The 19022-nt window shown below is 56.5% G+C and overlaps 6 protein-coding genes across 6 annotated transcripts; 3 read left to right on the forward strand and 3 right to left on the reverse strand.

The window, feature by feature from the left end:
* Positions 1 to 1147: 1147 nt before the first annotated feature.
* On the reverse strand, positions 1148 to 4303 carry C7974DRAFT_343863 (uncharacterized protein). Its single transcript, XM_046139322.1, has 2 exons — positions 4047 to 4303; positions 1148 to 3999 (listed from the first exon to the last, which is right to left on the reverse strand). The coding sequence occupies exons 1-2, from the start codon at positions 4246 to 4248 to the stop codon at positions 1229 to 1231; spliced, it is 2973 nt and encodes a 990-aa protein (XP_045992669.1). The 5' UTR covers positions 4249 to 4303; the 3' UTR covers positions 1148 to 1228.
* Positions 4238 to 6191, forward strand: C7974DRAFT_403118 (vacuolar ATP synthase subunit H). Its single transcript, XM_046142799.1, has 4 exons — positions 4238 to 4254; positions 4306 to 4789; positions 4845 to 5373; positions 5421 to 6191. Exons 2-4 carry the CDS (start codon positions 4492 to 4494, stop codon positions 6052 to 6054), a joined length of 1461 nt encoding a protein of 486 aa, XP_045992670.1. The 5' UTR covers positions 4238 to 4254; positions 4306 to 4491; the 3' UTR covers positions 6055 to 6191.
* Positions 6192 to 8247, reverse strand: C7974DRAFT_367055 (tubulin-specific chaperone-like protein E). The gene is made up of 2 exons (XM_046139863.1): positions 7898 to 8247; positions 6192 to 7846 (listed from the first exon to the last, which is right to left on the reverse strand). Exons 1-2 carry the CDS (start codon positions 8067 to 8069, stop codon positions 6222 to 6224), a joined length of 1797 nt encoding a protein of 598 aa, XP_045992671.1. The 5' UTR covers positions 8070 to 8247; the 3' UTR covers positions 6192 to 6221.
* Positions 8237 to 9373, forward strand: C7974DRAFT_57638 (uncharacterized protein). The gene is made up of 2 exons (XM_046146899.1): positions 8237 to 8452; positions 8503 to 9373. The coding sequence occupies exons 1-2, from the start codon at positions 8441 to 8443 to the stop codon at positions 9196 to 9198; spliced, it is 708 nt and encodes a 235-aa protein (XP_045992672.1). The 5' UTR covers positions 8237 to 8440; the 3' UTR covers positions 9199 to 9373.
* A 3812-nt stretch (positions 9374 to 13185) lies between these two features.
* Positions 13186 to 15541, forward strand: C7974DRAFT_443111 (chromatin remodelling complex Rsc7/Swp82 subunit-domain-containing protein; the record flags this gene model as incomplete). Its single annotated transcript, XM_046145436.1, has 2 exons — positions 13186 to 13261; positions 13372 to 15541. The coding sequence occupies 2 exons, from the start codon at positions 13186 to 13188 to the stop codon at positions 15303 to 15305; spliced, it is 2010 nt and encodes a 669-aa protein (XP_045992673.1). The 3' UTR covers positions 15306 to 15541.
* Positions 15542 to 18117: 2576 nt separating this feature from the next.
* On the reverse strand, positions 18118 to 18981 carry C7974DRAFT_319634 (uncharacterized protein; the record flags this gene model as incomplete). Its single annotated transcript, XM_046138717.1, has 1 exon — positions 18118 to 18981. The coding sequence occupies one exon, from the start codon at positions 18979 to 18981 to the stop codon at positions 18118 to 18120; it is 864 nt and encodes a 287-aa protein (XP_045992674.1).
* Positions 18982 to 19022: the final 41 nt, after the last annotated feature.

The raw sequence follows: 19022 nt of genomic DNA on the forward strand, positions 1-19022 counted from the left end.
ATGACCCCGGCTCAGGGCAGATGTATTGCCTTCCTCAACAACAACAGAAGCTACGCATGAACGTATGCGCGAATTGAGTATCAATGTGTCGACTACGATGCGGTGGTGCTTCGTATGCATGCTAGGCCATGCACACCACTTTCACAACAAAACCTTCGTGCCGTTGGGGAGATCAGGTCTCTGTAAGTGCATCACTATTTGAACTTCCCCTGACCAAAATGATAGATAGGTGAGGTAGTCAAAATAGCCTCCTCCTTGCAACCTTCCTCCACACAATGCGATCCCATGAGCGCACAGCCCACCAACATTCCCAGTGACACAACGTCCTTTTCGGTCCTTCCCGTAGTCAACCACTGGTCAGCGCAGCACATGGAGTGCTGTCCGCGGCCATTTGTCATGCCCTGTAAACCTTAATCATGCACCAAATCTCAGAAGAGGAAGGCCAAATCGTACTACATCACAAGCGCGACATCGAACCGAACTTGCAGTCGAACTCTCCTGCGCCTCGGTTCTAATTCGCTTTGAGATGCAGGTACATGCGGCTATATGTAGGTGTAATGCAAGAAGCCTGACCTCATCACATTGATGGACGGTGCCATGTGTGCCAGCTGTTCGGATGCCGTTCCGAGGGAGCTGACGCGCCGTGAGCCAAAGGTTATAGATTGACTTAAGATGTCAACGGCGCGCTGTTTACAGAGTTTACGAGTTGGTTTTCCGAGCTCACTGCAGCGGGAAGCTGTGTACGTTTTCCGGGACTGTGGCGCAGATCTGAATATCGATACGCTCTTCTGAATCGCGACACAAGTGACCCGGCCAATCGAGAACACCTAGTTTCCACGGCTGGTGATCGGTATATACACACGCGTTTCGCTTCACGTCGGCGATCCCGTATCTCCAAGATCGGCATCCTTTACCGAGCGTCTGTTCAGCTGGGAGCCTTTCAGTCTTGCCCACTAGTGATCCGCCACTTGAGGCTTTGGGTGGGACAGAAGCATTATTGTGGCTTTGCGGGGTGAAGGTTCATGTATCTCCTCATCCATACCACATCGAGCGCTTCGTGCAAAATGACGAAGGCTTGCATAAGGCGCTCGAATGAATGTCACTACGGGAGACAATCACAGGTTTACATCGGATCGAATGGCGAAAGTGTTGCTTATCAAACATGCAAATTTAGATTTTGTGTTGATCGCACCCGCAGATGACGGTCGACACGCCTCCTGCTATTATCTTACACGAGCGTCAACTTGACCTTCCTCTTTCCGGTGCTCTCCTCCAGCTCGTCTGTGATCCTGACCATTACTCTTTCGAATAGCTCAACACTCCTATTGAGATCGCCCTTGATATTCAATTGGTAGTTGTCAGCATCGAATTCGGCATCCGGCTCGGGCGTAGCCAGGTCCCTAAGGCGTATCAGGCTCTCAATACCAAAGCGTGGCACGAAGACAACGAAGCCGTTCGAAAAGATCTTCATGACGAAACCCTCCTCTTCCAGATCCTTGCCCTTGAGCGCTTGGCCGACGTAGTACTCGATCGAGGCACGTCCAGCCATCTGTGCGTTGCGGTGGCGAACATTGATGTTTTTGCAAACAGCTTCTAATTTAGCCTTTGAGTGCAGACTGTTGTCGAGCTGTTCGTACTCAATCGCAGCGGCAAGCTGTCGGTGGGCCTCGAGATCGGCATATCGACGGATGGGTGATGTGAAATGCGTGTAGATCTCGCTTGCAAGACCATAATGCCTGAACTCTGGGTATGCTTGTGTACCAGCGCAGAAGTATTCTGCAGACATCATGCATCGTGTAGCCATAATTCTGACGAGGGTGTTGAAGAATGGGTTGTTCGGGTCTACGCACTGGTCGAGTGAGTCCGCCACTGCACCAGAACTGTCACTTCGCAGCTCCAGGCCCTTCTTGACCTTCAACTGATTTGCTAGCTCCTCGAAGTTGGACTTGGGTGGCGCAGCGTGGCGACGCAGCAAAGCGGTCTGTGGGAAGGCTTCGTAGTTCCTTGCCGCAACACTGATGTTGGCGAGCAACATGAATTCCTCGACAAGGGAGTTCGTGGCTAATGACTTTTTGACCTGGACGTCAACCGGGTCTGATGTCTCAGACTCTGATCGAACCTTGACTTCGGGCGAAGCAAGATTCAAGGCACCAGCATCCATTCGCTTCTGCTTTAGCTTCTGAGACAACATGAGCAAAGTACGCATGCCAGTTGTAAGCTCGTCTTGTTGCGACGCGTCGTCAATGCGAAGCTGTGCCTGTTCATAGCTAAATGCCTCTCTTGATCGGATAACGGACTTTGTGAACTCTGATTTTATGATGTCGGCGTTCTCATTGACTTCCCAAATAACAGAGAAGGCGTATCGCTCGACGTATGGCTTCAAAGAGCAAAGGTCTGTTCCAAGAAGCATTGGCAGCATGTCGATACGCTTGTCAACAAGATAGACGGTTGTACCACGCTGACTTGCTTCCTTGTCCATGGCGTTGTTTGGTTTGACGAAGTGCGACACATCAGCGATGTGCACACCGATCTCATAGTTGCCATTGGGCAGTTTCCTTGCGTGCAGTGCATCGTCGATGTCAACACAGCCCGGAGGGTCAATACTGCAGACAATGAGGTCGCGCAGATCTCTCCGCCCCTTCCAACCCGGATCCTCTGTGCTCGCTGGTACGACCCAGTCGTGCCCCTCCGCGGGCAGACAATCCAGCACCGTCTTCGGGAATGGCTTGTATTGTACGTCCCACTCCAACAGCAAGGCCTCCGTTTCAGCACCTTTGGACTCTAACTCGCCCAAGGAGCGTACGAAGTGACCGACAGGGTATCTCGAGTCTTTCTCCCAGGAATCGATCGTGGCCAGAACACGTTGGCCGAGAAGTTCTCCAGCTTGACGGGTTCGTATTCTGATCTTTGGCACACGCTTGTCCATGGGTACGAGGAAGACAGTCTGCTGCTGCCTGCTCGTTTTCGCTGTCGATCGTACCGAGTCACGATCGATGTGTCCCACGTATTGCCGCCAATTTCTCTTGATGATGCCCACAACGCGTGCCGTGGGCTGTGCCTTGCCCTCAGTGCTCTGCCCATGCGCGCGCTTGACCTCCTCTTGCAACGCTCTCTTCTCCCTCTCGTTCACAACGTTCTCACCCTCCTCTTGCTCGGCATTATCGTTCTTAGCGACGGTGTCTTCCTCGACGATCTTGGTCGAAGGTGCCTTCCATTGGTCCTGCGGTAGTACTTCGACTACCACGACATCACCAGAAACTGCCCGGTTGCTGTTCTCGCGACCAAGAATAATGAGAGATTTGTCGAACGAGGGCACGTGAACTGAGCCTTCTAGGTAGTTGTACTGCGAAACGTTGAATATGCCTTGGTGCATGGTACCGGCTTTTACACCAGTCATCATCTTTGACATCGAGAAGTGGTCCGGATAGAACACTTCAGGCTTCTTCGAGCGGACTTCTCGTTGCTCCTGTGCAGCGCTGATCATGTCTAACAGTTCATTTGCGTTCTCAAGGCCAGACACAAAATCGGTGAGTGTCATACCAGGTACCTTTTCTGCCTTAGCCTTTCGCAGGTTGTCCCTATCATCGGTGATCATGACGACGGTGGGTATACGCTTCTGCTTCTTGCTTCGTGCGGCGACTGCCTCGGTGATGTGCTCGTTGTACCATTGTACAGCCCTTCTGACGGCTCGATCATTGCGGTCGTTGATAGACTCTCCCTGGTCACGCGCGATGTGGGTCTCTTGTCTGAACTCATTGAAAAAGACATAAAACCGCTTGCCATCGTTTTTGGTCAGTGCGATGAGCCGGTGATACAACGGCAATGATCGGTTCTTGACTTCCTCAAGCACAGTCTGCAGAACTATGACATCATGGAAGGCCGTCTCAACTTCGAATAGATCCATTCCATTCAAGAAAGCATTGGTATCTGGAACAAGATACTGCCCGCTGGGAAAGTCCTTTGATCCAGCAGGTGTATCTGAAAGTACAAATGGTGCAACTACTTTGAGTTAGTGATCTTCTTGTCTGCAAGACTGATAAGCCCACCTTTCTTCGAGTAGTCTGTTGGCGCAATCTCTAGACACGCTCTGCATAAGTTCGACGAGCATGGGATATCTTGTCGCAGATATAGTTCCCTCACAATTTTTTGGACCTTGCCACTCTTCGTCGACCGCACATACACCTTGCTTGACAAGTTGGCCTGGCCGCGATCGGCAACAGTCGACCTCTTCAAGCTAAAGTACTCCATGGTCCAGTATGCGATCACGCCGTGAACGCGGTGTTGCTGTCACTGATCTCGTTTGAGAGGTAGTGTTTTGGCGCATCAAATTCACCAACCGCGTTTCCACTAGCGTCGGTTGGCCCGTGCTGCAACTCCGTCATCCTGCTGGAGCTTGGTGTGCACGATAGACCAGGCACAACATCGCATCTTCGACGCTCTGCCGTAGCTTCTCGACCGCCCTTCGCAGCCCGATCGAAGCACACCCACACGATGTCGTCGCTAGACCCACCGACGTATCTCACCTCGATTCAAAACAACATCCGTGCCCGGCCAATATCGTGGGAAGGCGCAGTGCGGGCCAAGACGATCACCGAGGAAGACCTCAAGAAGATCAAGTCAATTGACAAAGTGCGCAAAGAGCAGCGCAAACAGACAATCGAGTCCGATGTCAACAGCTTCGTCACGCTCCTGCTAGGTGGAGATGGGTCGCAGAGCATCTTCGAGGCCGCCGCCAAACGCCAGGACATCATTCACTACATGCTGGTGTTGCTGGGGGATATCATTGACGGTAGGAGGTCCTGGTACCATTAGATTCCTTTTGCAGGGCGCTGAAACTTTTCTAGACATTCCTGCACTCACATCAGCTCTCATCCAGCACCCAGCGCCTTACAAGCCTTTCCTGCCGCTGCTGAAGGCTTCTTCCAACAACGAAGATCCCGTCCCACTGCTCACGTCCTCGGTTCTCTCTGGCCTGGTCTCACACGCCGTTGTCACGCCATCAAAGGACACCACACAGCTTGACCAAGCCCTCCCGCAGCTTTACAGCTACCTCTCGACACTGGCCAAAGCTTCAGACGCTGGCCTTCAGGATATTGCTGTACGGGAGTTCTCTGCTGTTCTTCGCAGCTCAAAGGCTAGGCATTTGTTCTGGAAGCAGAGGAAGGAGACACTCGATCCGTTGTTTGACATCCTGAGATCTGCAGCAGGTACGAACAATGATCGTGATTCGACTCTTTACAGCGGGGGTAGCGTCCGCAGCGCTGGTGACAGCGGTCTTTCTGGTGGTGTAGGACTGCAGCTTTTGTACCACGTTCTGCTTGTTATCTGGCAGCTCAGCTTTGAGGGCGAACTAGTTGGCGATGGGCTCCAAGAGTATGTTTCCTACAGACTATCCCCATCGCATCGCTAACGCTTCCAAGTGAACATGACATCGTTGTCCTGTACACAGGCCTGTTGCGCGTATCGCCCAAGGAGAAGACCACCCGCCTTCTTCTCTCGACTCTCGTAAACCTCCTAACCACGAACCGCCAGACGCTGTTGCCCACAGCGGTTCTTGCCCGTCTGCCAGCCCTACTTAATAGCCTGAAGTCGCGCCATTTGACTGACGAGGATGCCCTCGAGGATCTTAAGACACTCACCGAGCTTCTCGAAGAGTACACCAAGACACAGACCACGTTTGATGAATATGCCGCAGAGCTGCAATCGGGTCATCTCCGTTGGTCTCCACCGCATCGCAATCCTACCTTTTGGCGTGACAACGCCCGCCGTATTTTGGATGAGAACAAGGGAGAGTTGCCAAGAAAGCTTGCGGAGATCCTATCCAAGAGCTGGGAGAACGACAAGCAGGTATTGGCTATCGGTTGCAACGATGTTGCATGCCTTGTGAAGGAGGTGCCAGAGAAGAGGCAACAACTTGAGAAGCTGGGCCTGAAGGGCAGAGTCATGGAGCTCATGCAAGAGGCAGACGAGAGCGTGAGGTGGGAGAGTTTGAGGGCTGTTGGAGAATGGCTCAGGTACAGCTTTGAGTCTAAGACGGAGTTGCCTGTGCGATAAGATGATTCCATAGATGTTTGGTTCATTTGAAGCGATGTAGTGTTTTTCCTGTCAGTATACATTTGCAAGACCAGGTCACAACCTGACCCTATAGACCATCTTGCATTGCATCATACACATGGCCACGATCAAAATCATGTCTACAATACTCAACTGTTCAATCGCTATCAAGACGGGGTTGCTCCTTGCCCCTTCAACTCTACCCTGACAGTAGCCTCCATGCCGTCAATCCAGGTTCCTATCGACCTCGTCCCCGGGGTAATCTCAACCTCTCGCATGACTTTACCCGTGGCTGTCTCGTCTTCACTATACTCAGAATCCCAGTCCTCATCCTCAACGTCCGCCATTGTCCTTTTCGCCGGCATCCAGTCACCTGTCTCCCAGATGAGCCTGCATTGTATGGGCATAAGACCGAAGCGCCTGCCCACCACACCCAAAACCGTGTACGCGGTGCAGCTCATTGGTATCTCCACCTCGTGCGCCTTTGTCTTATCGTCTGCCAGATAGAGCCTGATCTTCATCAGCCGCGCAGCCAGCGAGTTCGGATTCACCGCGTTCTCATTCCGCTTGATATCCGGCTCCCCGTACTCTTCACATAGCCACTTGTACCGGGGGTGGCTGTCGAGAATTAGGTCTCTGCGGTTCTCAGGCGCGTACTGCACTTCTTTCACAATAAGAGAAAGGTAGTACGATTCGGCGTTCAGTCGCTCCTTGTCACTGATGGGACTATGGTTCAGGATCGTGAGTTTTCCGAGTCGCGCGAGTGTCAGCATGTAGCCGTCGTCTGCGGTGAGTGCGCGGCCGTCAGGCGCCTGGAGTGCTTCAAAGAGCGGGTTGTGGGATACGCGGAGGCTGGTGAGACCAGGGAAGATGTGCTCGAGGTGCTCGATGAAGGACCAGGTCGTGATGTCGTTGAAGGAGAGATCGACTTCTTTCAGTGTTGTGGGGAAGATTGGTGTTGGTGTGCCGACGTCACTGATCTTGTTGGATTTTAGAACCAGACGTTGTAGGTTTGGCATCCTAGTAAGTGGCTCGAGGGCGGACAGTGACGGCAAAAGATTCTCCTCCAGTATCAAATTTGTGATAGTCGGGTTCAGGACGTGTGGTGTCAGATGTGAGTAGAAGTTGCTGGAGGCCGAAAATGTGGTGAGGGCAGAGAACTGATGTGTGATGCTGGCCAGGTCCTCCCACGGAAGCAGGTCGTCTTCCAGCTTTAGAGTCGTGATTTTGGCGAAAATTCGAATACAACGCTCTAGTTCGACCGCAGTCAACGATGTGTCTCTGAATCGTGTTCCATCTACCCTCAAACTTCTCAGTTGATCGAGCTGTTCGCAGATTGAACCGACTTCTCTCCACTCTTCGAATAAGTTGCGACTGAGGTCCAGTTCGCAGGTCTTTGGACACGCAGATAGGATGTCTGTTGCGCCCAGAGGCCACTCCAGCTCCCCGTCATTCCTCAAGACCTGTCTGACCTCGGGTCTCCACATTCGCAAGCCGTCCAGGATGACGAACTTCAGCTCTTCGAGCTGCGCGAGCTGCTTCTTAATCTTGTCAAAACCCACTTCCTCAGCAACCTTACCATTGAAGCGTATGGGCTGACTCGGCCTTGCTGTCGGTTCCTTCCTTGTTCTTGCATTGTCGCCTTCTTTCATGACGAACACAACTTTTACGCTGGGGTCTTCAAAGTCATCATCTGCATATTTTGCTTTCAACGCTTCAACAAATGAGCGGGGTGCATCCGGCTTGCGAGTTGGTCTGATGAAAGACCCGGCCGTTGCATGCGTACTGAGGCCTAGTCACCAATCAGTCCATGGTGTGCTTTTTCAACAGTGAAGCTTGTTACATTTGAAGTATCTGTGACCCTGGTGTTCACCTGAGTGCTTTCCGCGGGTTGGGTCATCCCACTCCACACCCAACCACTCTCCCTTTGTGCCTTCGACTGGACCACGAAATTGAACAGTGCAGAGCTGGCCATCGAAGGACAGTCTCTTACCGATGTAAATGTTTGCTGCCATAGAGTCGCCGAGAGAAGCTCCCAAAAGACTATTGACGTCGGCCGCTAAATTTTTCAGCCAAGACACACAATACTCTTCGACTGCAAGACGGTGCTTCAATAGCAATACAGCTTCCGCGACGCAATCCTGTCCATGTGACTTGTGAGAAGAACGGGCGATGTCTCAGGCTGCAACGTGGGCTAGCGTCCAAGTAGCCTCACAACACTAGCGCGGCTCTGGGCTGCCGCTTCCACAATTTCTAGCTACCTCATCGCCAACGCGCAACCACACGCTTCTCACCCAGACTCAACAAAGCACAACTGAGCGTCGTGATCAATCGAGTCGCCGCTCTACTTACAAGATCACTAGTTTAAGCACCTCCACGTGCGATCATGGATTACCAGGTACGTTTCACCAATCAGCGAGATCAGCAAGCAGATGCTGACATTGGCAGAACCGCGCAGGATCCAAATTCGGTGGCGGTGGTGTCGCCTCCAGCTCAGCAACCAACGCCGACCGACGTGAGCGTCTGCGCAAGCTCGCGCTCGAGACCATCGACCTCGACAAAGATCCGTACTTCTTCAAGAACCACGTCGGAAGCTTCGAATGCCGTCTCTGCCTCACAGTCCATCAAAACGATGGCTCGTATCTCGCACATACACAAGGAAGAAAGCACCAGACCAACCTGGCACGACGCGCCGCAAAAGAACAGCGAGAAGGCAAGAAGGACGATGTTGGCCAGCAAGGCCTGCTTGCAGGTGTGCAGGTGAAGAAGAATGTCATGAAGATCGGCCGACCTGGTTACCGTATCACAAAAGTCCGCGATCCCATTACTCGCCAGAACGGGCTTTTGTTCCAATTCCAGTTCCCAGACCTCACTATGGAGACTGTCCCGCGAGTCCGATTCATGAGCGCATACGAGCAGAAGATCGAAGAGCCTGATCCAAACTACCAGTACCTGATCGTTTCTGGAGAGCCTTATGAGACAGTCGCAGTGAAGCTGCAAGCACGCGAGGTGGACAGGCGTGAAGGCAAGTTCTGGACCTGGTTCGACGACGACAGCAAGGACTTCTGGTGCCAATTGCTCTTCAAGACCGAGCGTGACGAGCGCTTCAGTGCAGTTCCTGGCCTAGCACCTGGTCGCAAGTAAGCCTCAGGAGATCCACCAAGCCCGGAATCTCATCTTGCGAATTTCTCTGCGCCGAAAGCGTGGAGACAGTCATTATCAGCTATTTACGACTTCTTTTCGTATGCCCAACTAGGGCAACACGGCGTTAAATGGCGTTCACAGCAGTAAAGAACTCTGCTTATCACAGTGGCTCGTTTTAGACAGTAGGTAGTCCCATCTTCGAAGTTGACATATCTTGGTGGTCTGACACAACAGATACCCACACACTCTTCGATTAGGAAATTGAACATAATTCACCCAAAGCTGACACAGGCGGCGCGGTACTTGGACTGACTCGACTCCCTTGCCATGCTTAGTTGAGACTTTACCATCATGCTGACTCTGTAGACAAGTCTGGTAAGCATGCGCTAACCATAACCAGTACGTCCTTGTCCTTAACCAGCAGATCAGGCCAGGAGATTACCAACTGCCCAGAACCTGCTCGTCTGCCCAGGTCGAGACAGCTTTGACCAGCGACGGTCATCTGACGCTGTTGCATAATGTCATATTCCGCCTCAAGTTTGGTCGAAATCCATTGCACGCCGTCCTTGTCCACATGATTGTCTTATGGCTGGGCAAGGTCGGACATTAAGGCTTGATTCGCTACCGTCGGTTGTCTTGCGCGATAGCCTTGCAATAGCCTTGCAAGTGTGCTTTAACTTAGCTCAACCCAGCACACCCTCTCCAGTCTGGATCAGATCCAGCGGGTAGCACGTTGCACTAGTCTCAGAACGCAGTCGGCCTAGCAGTATCGTCCTTGAACACTGCGGCCTGCGAGACATCGATATGCGCGACGTTTGTTTGCTGAGAGATACTCCTGTACCCGCTTTCGACAGCCTGCACCCCGTATCGAGGTATTTGGAGGTTGCCTATCACCTCGTATCAGAGTGGGAGTCTTCACAGCCACCTGGTGGATCTCGTAAGTCTCAGGCTGTAGAGGGTCCGCTGAAACCGCTACAGGCATCCGCCTGTTTGTTACCGGGCAGCGACATGACGGTGCGCCTGATTGTGGTTACTTCTACGCCATGAGTCCTTCGTGGAGATAAGCGACTACTTCACCGCTAGAGTTGTACAACCCAAGGCCATCGCCCCCGAGTTTGGGCAGCCAAACGGATTTCGACCACAGCCCGAAAACGAACAATGGAATTGCCTACCAACGATCCACTTGTGGAGTGAGACATGCAACATTGCCCTAAATTCTCGGGATCTTGAAACGAGCCCTTCTGTCAAATCATTGCAGAGTCCTATCCTCATGGCCACTTCGCTTACCGCCATGATCTCTTTCCGAGATGTCGAAGTGGGGTAGCCTGCGGCTTTAGCCTTTCCCGAGTGGCACATTCAAGGGTAAAAGACTTAAAGTGGAGTATAATCATATGATCGAGCATCCCAGCTACTGTATAGTGGCTTGCCAAGAGGTGGACGAGAATCCGCGCCTCAAGTGACAGATGATTGTTCCAACGGTCGGTCTGTTCTGCGCTACTGACGCGTCGTCACCGCGCGCACGGAGAGAAAGAGAAAGTAATATGGCGCAATCGAACAGAAGCACGGACGTTCAGGATGCGCGAGGTGCATTGTGAGGCACTGAGGAAGACATTGCACTCCGCCACTGTCTCGGTTTGCATGGTGACGTAAAAGGATCATGTTTCTTATGGTACAGGACCGCAAGAGCCTGCTTTGGCTTGGCATATACTTTTCCACACATGGGAGATCAGACGGTTGATCTCCCAGACAGAAGCTTGTGTCAAAGTGCTTCGCAGGGTAATATTTCCGGCGCGTGAAAGTCTTGTCTGTTTGTAAACAATCGGGCCGATGTATTCCTTTTCAACAAGTTTCGTCAACACACAAAGTCAAACGCGGATGCTCCCATTCGGCTTGGCCTAAACCGTGACCGAAGATGCCGAAGGAATATCGGACAAGCATTTTGCCTGAGACATATTGCGCGCGGTTGCACAGCCGGGGGCAGACGCGTCAAAAGCAAAGATAGTATGGCACGATGGGTACCGAGGAGATGGCGAGGCTTCGGCTTGATGTCATGAAGTACATGGTCGACTGTGGCGCTGGCGGGCCTCAGCGAAGTCGGAAAACGCGCCTTCTCCACATATCAACAGCTACGGAGAAATTCAAGTGGTTGCTTTTTCCCTAATCTTTGCAAATGCATGTCGTCTGTAGGCGCACAGGCAAACGTCAAACAGCGACAGACGGCATGGACGACACGGACATGGCGTTTCAAGCGGCGCTAGGGGGCAGTGGCGCGAGCTACGGAAGGAATGCGAGATTCAGGCAAGGTATGACGGGGAGATCGATGGCAGCACGGGCAAGTCAAGGGTGCCGATTTGCGCTTGTCGACGGAGGGCGGGGCGTGTTTGTGGAACGGATCGCCAACCTTGAGCAAACCTTCTGTGTAGGCGAGTGGTGCTATGGAGCAGGTGTGGCTACGGGAGTGCAGGCTAGGGCTGTCACTGGCCACCAGGCAGCATGAACGGAATCTAACACAGCTGACAGAAGCGGGCACGAAGCTGCAGCGCGCGGTCAAAGGCCTAGCAGCAGTCCTAGTGAGCAGTGAAGGGGAGCTCGGCGATCAAGGCAGCACTCAGAGGAGGGCGAGGCACTGTCCAGTCGAGCCTAGGGCGGTGCGCCAGGCGACATGTAATAAGAGAGACTGCCTGTTCCGGCTGCTGCGGCAAGCATAAGCGGGCAGCAGTTCTCTTCAGAGTCATCAGACGACGCGGGAGGGATTGATAGCCTGGGGATGGGTGAATGCATGACGACGGCCGCTTATGCACGTCCGCCATCAGTCTGTCTTGGGCAGCTGCAGGACGCCGGGCTAGCAATCCATGATTCGATAGACAGCCTGCTGACACGGCGGGCCTGTTGCATCAGCAGCGCGGGCGCGTGTGAGTGGCCAGCGGCGGGCGAACTGGTCGCGCTGGTGCAGCTGGCTGCCCGTTGCGTGCTGGGGCCGCGATAGGCAGCTCAGACGGGCGGCCAGTGCTGCCATGCTGCCAGTCTGCTGCTGACGAAAGGTTTGGTTTGGTTCGTGTCGGCCCATGCCTTGCTTGGCGCCGTGGCGGCCATGTCGAGATGCACGCTAGCGGGCTGCTGGCGATATGGCGATGCGAGCGCGAGGGCCAGCGCTCACGCCGGCGTGAGCGCTGGCCGGGCCGCCTGCTCGCGCCTGAGCTGCTGAGGCTGCACGCCGCGGCGAGCTCGCGGGGGTGGTGCAGCGCGCGGTGCCCCAGTGCCCCAGGCGCATCCCAGGCCAAACCCTTACAGCGGCAAGCAGCATGCCCATCCTGGCCGCCGCCCATCCTGGCCGCCTCTGGGCGCGCCGCCGTGCAGCGCTGCTCACGTGGCTGCATGAGTCGGCGCGCAACGGCAGCGGCCATGGAGGGTGGGCGGTAGAGTGCGGGCTTATACTGTGTAGTGCGCGCTGCTGCCGGCGCGCATTACTCGACTGCGTCTGCGTCCCCGCCGCCCACGCGCCCTGCTCGGCCACGGCTGCTCTCTGCACCTCTCGGCGCAGCGCTCGCTTCGCCGCCGATCCACCCGCGATTCGTCATAACAATCGTCGCACCCGCCCAGAGTCTGCCTTTACCTGCCTAGCTGCCGCCGCACACACCCAGCACCTTGCATCGCAGCCCTCTTGCACCGACACGCCCGCTGCCCGCAACTGACTGGCTGCCGCTGCTCCTGCCGCCGCCCACGAACGCCCGTTCTGTGGCCGCCTGTTGCCGTCTGTGCTGGCTTGGCCGCTCGCTCTTTCCTCGGGACGTGCTGCGCATCCACACACTGCCACTGCTACTGCCACCACCACCACCACCTCGACCTATGCCCAGCGAGCCGCCCGCCCGCCGCGAGCCGTAGCCGTCACTGCGCCCGCCCTGCGCGCCCCAGCTCCCGCCCGCCCGCGCGCCAATTCCGCGCCGCCTAGCTGCGCGTGGCATGTACTCGGTGCATCCCGCCCACGCCATGTCGAATGGTTCTGTAGGGAACGGCATCATGGACCTCCCGGGCACCATTGACCCGTCCGCCCTCAACTCCGCAGGTACGTCGCCGCCCGCGCCGCGCACACGTCGCGCCCGCGCCCGCGCCCGCGCTCCGTCGGCGCGTCCGTTGCATCCGCCGCGTCGCGAGTCGCTAACACGCTGCCAGGAGCCCTCGCCGGCCCGCACCCCGTCGCACCGCCGTCGCGCGGCCTGAAGCGCAGCCGCTCGCCCGACACCAGCTACGTCGACGCGCCGCACCCCGACGCGCCCGACGCCGACGACACGGGCAAGCCGCGGAAGCGCGGCCGCCCGCCCAAGGCCGCAAAGGTCGCCTTCGCCGGCAGCCCGACGCGCGCCATGCCGCCCGCCCACGCCGGCATCGCCCCGCCCGTGCAGACGCCGCAGCTGCAGACGTCGCCGCTGCCCCACACGTCGCCGTCGCACGCCTCGCCCTCGGCCAAGTCGACGCCCACCAAGCCCGCCGTCGTCAAGGCCCTGCCCACCGTGCGCGACCACACCACCGACCAGCTCAACCCCGAGGGCGACGAGTACATCCCGCGCGAGATTGACGACGCCGGCGAACGCAAGGTCACCCTGACCGGCCACCCGCTCGAGAACCGCGAGTACCGCTGCCGCACCTTCTTCGTCCCCAACCGCGGCGACAAGCTGTTCATGCTGGCCACCGAGTGCGCCCGCGTCCTCGGCTACCGCGACTCGTACCTGCTCTTCAACAAGAACCGCTCGCTGTACAAGATCATTGCCACCCAGGCCGAGAAGGACGACCTGATCCATCAGGAGATCCTGCCTTACTCGTACCGCTCGCGCCAGATCGCCATTGTGACGGCGCGCTCCATGTTCCGCCAGTTTGGAAGCCGGCTGGTCATGAACGGACGACGCGTGCGCGACGACTACTGGGAGAGCAAAGCCCGCAAACAGGGCTTCACCGAAGAGGACGCCGCCGGCGAGAAGCGTCCCGGCGCCGCAAAGGCGCGAGAGGCCGCGGCCGCCGAAGCTAATCACGCCAGCGCCATGGCCTTTGCCCACCCCGGCGCCTTTGCTGGTGCGAACGCCGACTATCTGGGCGCTGCTTCAAACCCTCTGCAGCCCTTTGGCGGCTTGACGCCCGCGCCTCACAGCATGCCCATTGGCAGCCTAGAGCCGTACAATCAGCGCACGACGACCGACCTGCAGCCTCGAGACTACAGCGGCGTGCAGCGACCACGACACGAACTCACCGGCGCGCCGTACCAGGATACGACCCGACCATCTCCCTCGGGCGAGATCCTGAACCAAGCTGCCCAGACAGTCGAGATCAACAAGCAGTTTGAGCAGCAGCGGAAGAACCGCAAGCAGTACTTGGACGACCTGTGGAACCGACCACACGAGCCGCCGGCGCAGCCAGAACGTCCACTTACTGCAGACGGCAACCAGATCCCGCAGGTCTCGCAGGCCATACAGTCTCCACGCATGCCTTCTACCAGCGTGAGCATGCCTGGTAACCAGTACGGCATGCCGGCTCAGACGCCACAAAGGCCAAACCAAGGCATGGGCGTACAGTCCTACCGTCCCCAGTCTCTGCCGCAGAACAACATGGTCCCCTCTCCCATGGCGCAGCAGCACACGCCGCTGCCAAACCAGATGCACCGTCGCCCTCCAAGCCTAGGTATGCCGCAGGGCATGTCCCCCGGCATGGGCCAAGGTGGCATGCTTCCTGGTGTTCAGAACCCAGGCCAGGGCTACGCCCCTACTCACATGTGGCAAGGCGGCCCACCGCAGCCATCTCCGCTGTCTCAGCAGCACAACATGCAGCAGTACGCGCAAAGGCCGCCGCAGCAGTCGCCGCACCCGCAACAGTCTCCCATGCACGCGTCGCCGCAGATGCATCACGCGCAGAGCAGTGGGTCGATGCATGGCACCCAGATGCCACAGTACCAGACGATGAACGCTATGGGAAGCACAGGATTTCCAAACATGGATCAAAACCCCTACCAGCCTAGCCCAAGCCCCCACCAGTTCATGCAGCATCAGAGCGGTGCGGGTCAGCAGCCTGGCATGTACGGCATGAGCCAACCACAGTCCCAGCAAGGATGGCAATCTTACTAGGGTCGCCAACTTGCATGACGATCGGGACCAGTCTCCGCGGCATCCCGAAAGAAGCTGTTTAGGACTTGAGCCTAGCAGCAACAGCGATATAAACCAGAACTGCCTGTGAAAGTTGAGAGCAGGACCTATTCAGACTCCAGGCATATCATCTAAACAACATGGGCAACGCCATGCGCACGCATCAACCTCATGCTGATGCTCACCACCATTTCACATTACTATCTATACCACGATCTGCATCCGAATCATCATCTCCATCATCTTCAGCATCTCTGGCCAGCTCTAGAAGTCTCCACTCAACGCGCCCCCGCTGTATGCCCCCGGCCACTGAGGCCATGCTCGCCATATACGACGCACGATTACAACGACAGCACGACTCACGCTGGCTCCACCCTTCTCACGGCATCCTGCATCGTAACCCACCCACCCGCTCGCACGCCCGCCTGCGCTCGTCTGCTCATTTCGGTGCACCATGTTTTCGCCCTACAAACCATTTCTCGGTGTTGCACAGTGCATGTTTACATTGCATGGGATTGCGGGGTACATCGCCAGAGAGAGGGGCTTGGGATCTATTTGCATCGTCGGCGCTTCGCTTCGCTTCGTCTTTGCCTGTTCTTCGCTCGTCTCGTCTCGTCTTGTTCGCGGCTCGTCTTCGCTTCGTTCTCAGATTGCTTTTGTGCCGTTGCTTCTCTACATACATAGTTGGTTCCCCCCTCCCTTCCCGTTCCCATTGGCGGTGCAGTTGGAATACCCGGTTTGTTGCACAAGATTCCCCATTTTCCGCTTTTCGTGTCTCGTTTGGTGTGTCATGCGGCGGCGTTTGTTGTTTGCGTGCATTGTGGAGGTGGGGAGGGAGGGCACATGGGATACACGATGCTCACGGGTGACGGGAGACGGTGCTGGTGCTGGGGGGCTGGCTGGGCAGGGCACGTTGATGCGTGTGTGGGCGCCGTCAAGTAGATTCTGGGGAGCCCCCGAACCGGTGACTCCCGTAATATTAATACCATCCGTCTCGCTTTGCAGTCGTCTTGCCCCTCTGCGATTGCACTCACTCAACGGTCCGGCTTGGATCTCATCGACCTCTGCGTCGCACGGTACCACAGCTCAGCTCAGCTCCATCCCGGCGCTGCGGCCCCGGGATGTCAGACTGCAGGGCGACAGGCGCACAACCGCGCCGCGCCGCGCAGCGCACCGCAGCGCTGCATTCCTGATGGAACGGCCCTTGCTTCGCCTTGCTTCGCCTTGCCTCCTCGTGCGCCGCACACACATACCCACCCACACGCACGTGTCGCCAGTCAGCATGGTTGGTAGCATGGTTGTAGGAGTTCATTGTATAATTACGACCTAGACGTCCATATATCGATTGACACTTGACAGCATCCAGCCGCGCTGAAGCGGCATCAAGCTTGCACAGACCCACGAGGTTTATAGCACTGGCGCACGCAACAGCTGTGGCGGCAGAGACAGCATTGCGCCCGTCCCCGCACCGCACTCACGGCAGAGCAGCAGCGCGGTGCAATCAGCAGCGCAGACGCAAAAGCCATGCGCAGTGCTGACTGTACAGCGCAGCCCAGCAGCGCAACTCCGCTCGCCGTCGGCGTCGCACGCGCACGCGCACAAGGCCCACCAGCAGACCCGCAAGGATCCCGCGGCGGCCGCTCCGGCAGCCCAGATCGCGCACGGCATGCGAGGTTGCTCGCGTCGAAGGAAGGGGGCAGCGAGTTGAGAAACGCTCGGCTGCAGCCGCGCCAATCGGTGCGCGTGCGCGCGGGCACGGCGCCACACTGCTCCGCGTCGCGGTGATGTCAACCGCGTGGGCGATGCGCGGCTGCGCGAATCAGCGCTGGGGTTGGGGCAGTGTCGTGCTGGGTGTATGGATGCTGGGTATCTAGCGTGGCCGAGGGGTATGGACTACGATTACGTCTTCGGCTGCGCGAAGCGGCCATTGAGCGCACGAGCGCATGGCTGTGTGGTGCGCGTGGACGACGATGGGCGCTGCACGGCCGTGTGTTTGTTGGACACTGCAACGACCGGCTCCGTGGTACAGGGGAGCGTGTGCTGAAGCGCCTGGCGCCTGGCGCCGTTGCGTGTTTCGTTCCAGGACGCAAGGTGTGAAAGCATCATCACAGTGTGACATGCGACATGCAACGACACCCTGCTTGGTGGGGCTGTGGAATGGGCCCTGTTGAACTATGGGCAATCGCAACCAGCACTTCATTGGGTTCGTTTGGAGGAGAAAGCCGGACGGGAGACTTTCCCACTGTTGCGCGTCCATAGCTAGCACGTGAGTGCGTGCGCGCGTGCACTGTTGAGTTTGTGAGACCCTGTAGGAGTTTGGGACCCTGTCCTTGCAAACATCGTTGCCGTTGCTGATGGAGACATACTTCCGAGTGCTATGGGTCCAGGGTGCCTGCTTCACGTACAGTCTGTAGCGGACGATCTTTGCCTCCATGGTTATCTCTGTAGTCGACAGTTCAGGAAGCCAGAGCGAGAAGTAAGGTTTGGTCGTGAACTTTCAGCGATAGCATATTTGCCATCGGTCACCAGCCGTCTCTGCTGCTCTTGGGTGAGGTCGCAAGCGAGGTCGAACAGAAAGTCGAGATGACTACATCTGGGCAGCTCTGCGGTGCTGTACCTTGCAGGGATAGAACCCAACCAACAGGATTGATGTATAGGCCTCATTTCTGGGTTCAGCGACGTGCGCTGACAGCGAGTAGTTGGCAGGTCCCATCACATCCAGATATTTCGCTGGAGCAATGCATGGGATCAGGGAAGCAGTGTTTATCGGAACCACCAATTGACCTGCAGACTGTCAGCCATGTCTCTGACAAAATTGGCCACCTACTGAAGCATTTGCACCTGCACCAGTGCCCCGCACAGCATGCCACCAGCCTAGAGGAATGTAGAGCCCGTCTCCAGGGGACAGCTGAGCCTCCACGCCTTCGATAATTTCTTCTTGCCCGTCCCAGACAGCCTCTTCGAGCGTCTGCATCTCAGCCCCAACCATCATCTCCTCACCCCTCATGTTGGCTCTACCACCCCCACCAGCCTTCAGTCGTGCCCGCTCGTACACTCCGCGTCCAACATCCGGCTTCATCAACCTGACCACCTTCTGACCAGCCAATTGAACGAAAAGATTGGGATTCGGATCGCGATGCAGAGGCGTACGTGTCGGCGCTCTGCCCATCCACAGGCTTGACGCGTAGATGTCGCCGCGCCCAAGTCTGGCCAGGATCCCAGGGGTGGGTAAATCGGCTTGCAAGGGAGCTGGCAGGTCGGCGAGGGAGTATTGCGCCAGATAGATACGAAGGTCTGGTGTTGGAGGGCCGGCCATATGGGCAAGAAGCAGCGAAAGGGGGGCTTCGAATCGTTCGAATGTTGCAGGCTCATCTGGAGTTGAGCGCGTGAGCTCGAGGGGAACGGTGGATGCGCCGTGCTGCTCTAAGTAAGACATGTCGAGGTCACATGAGTCTGCAGCAGCTCCAGGCGTAAGCCATCTTGATATAGCAGGCAGATCACTGAAGCCCTTTCTGAAAATTGCAGGCTGGTTGGCATCGAAGCCATGGATGTCATTGTTATCGGTGTGTTGGAGGCATTGTGCTTGATTGAAGCGCGTTTGTGAAGAGTAGCAGCGTGATTGAGGCACTCTGAGCCGTGTGTGACGAATTCTCGACATGAGACGGCGTTGTGAGGTATGACGGAACACAACCAAGAGCT

This window comes from Boeremia exigua (genome assembly GCF_020726555.1).
Source record: "Boeremia exigua strain MPI-SDFR-AT-0100 chromosome Unknown C7974scaffold_12, whole genome shotgun sequence".
In the NCBI taxonomy this organism is placed as follows: Eukaryota; Fungi; Ascomycota; class Dothideomycetes; order Pleosporales; family Didymellaceae; genus Boeremia; species Boeremia exigua.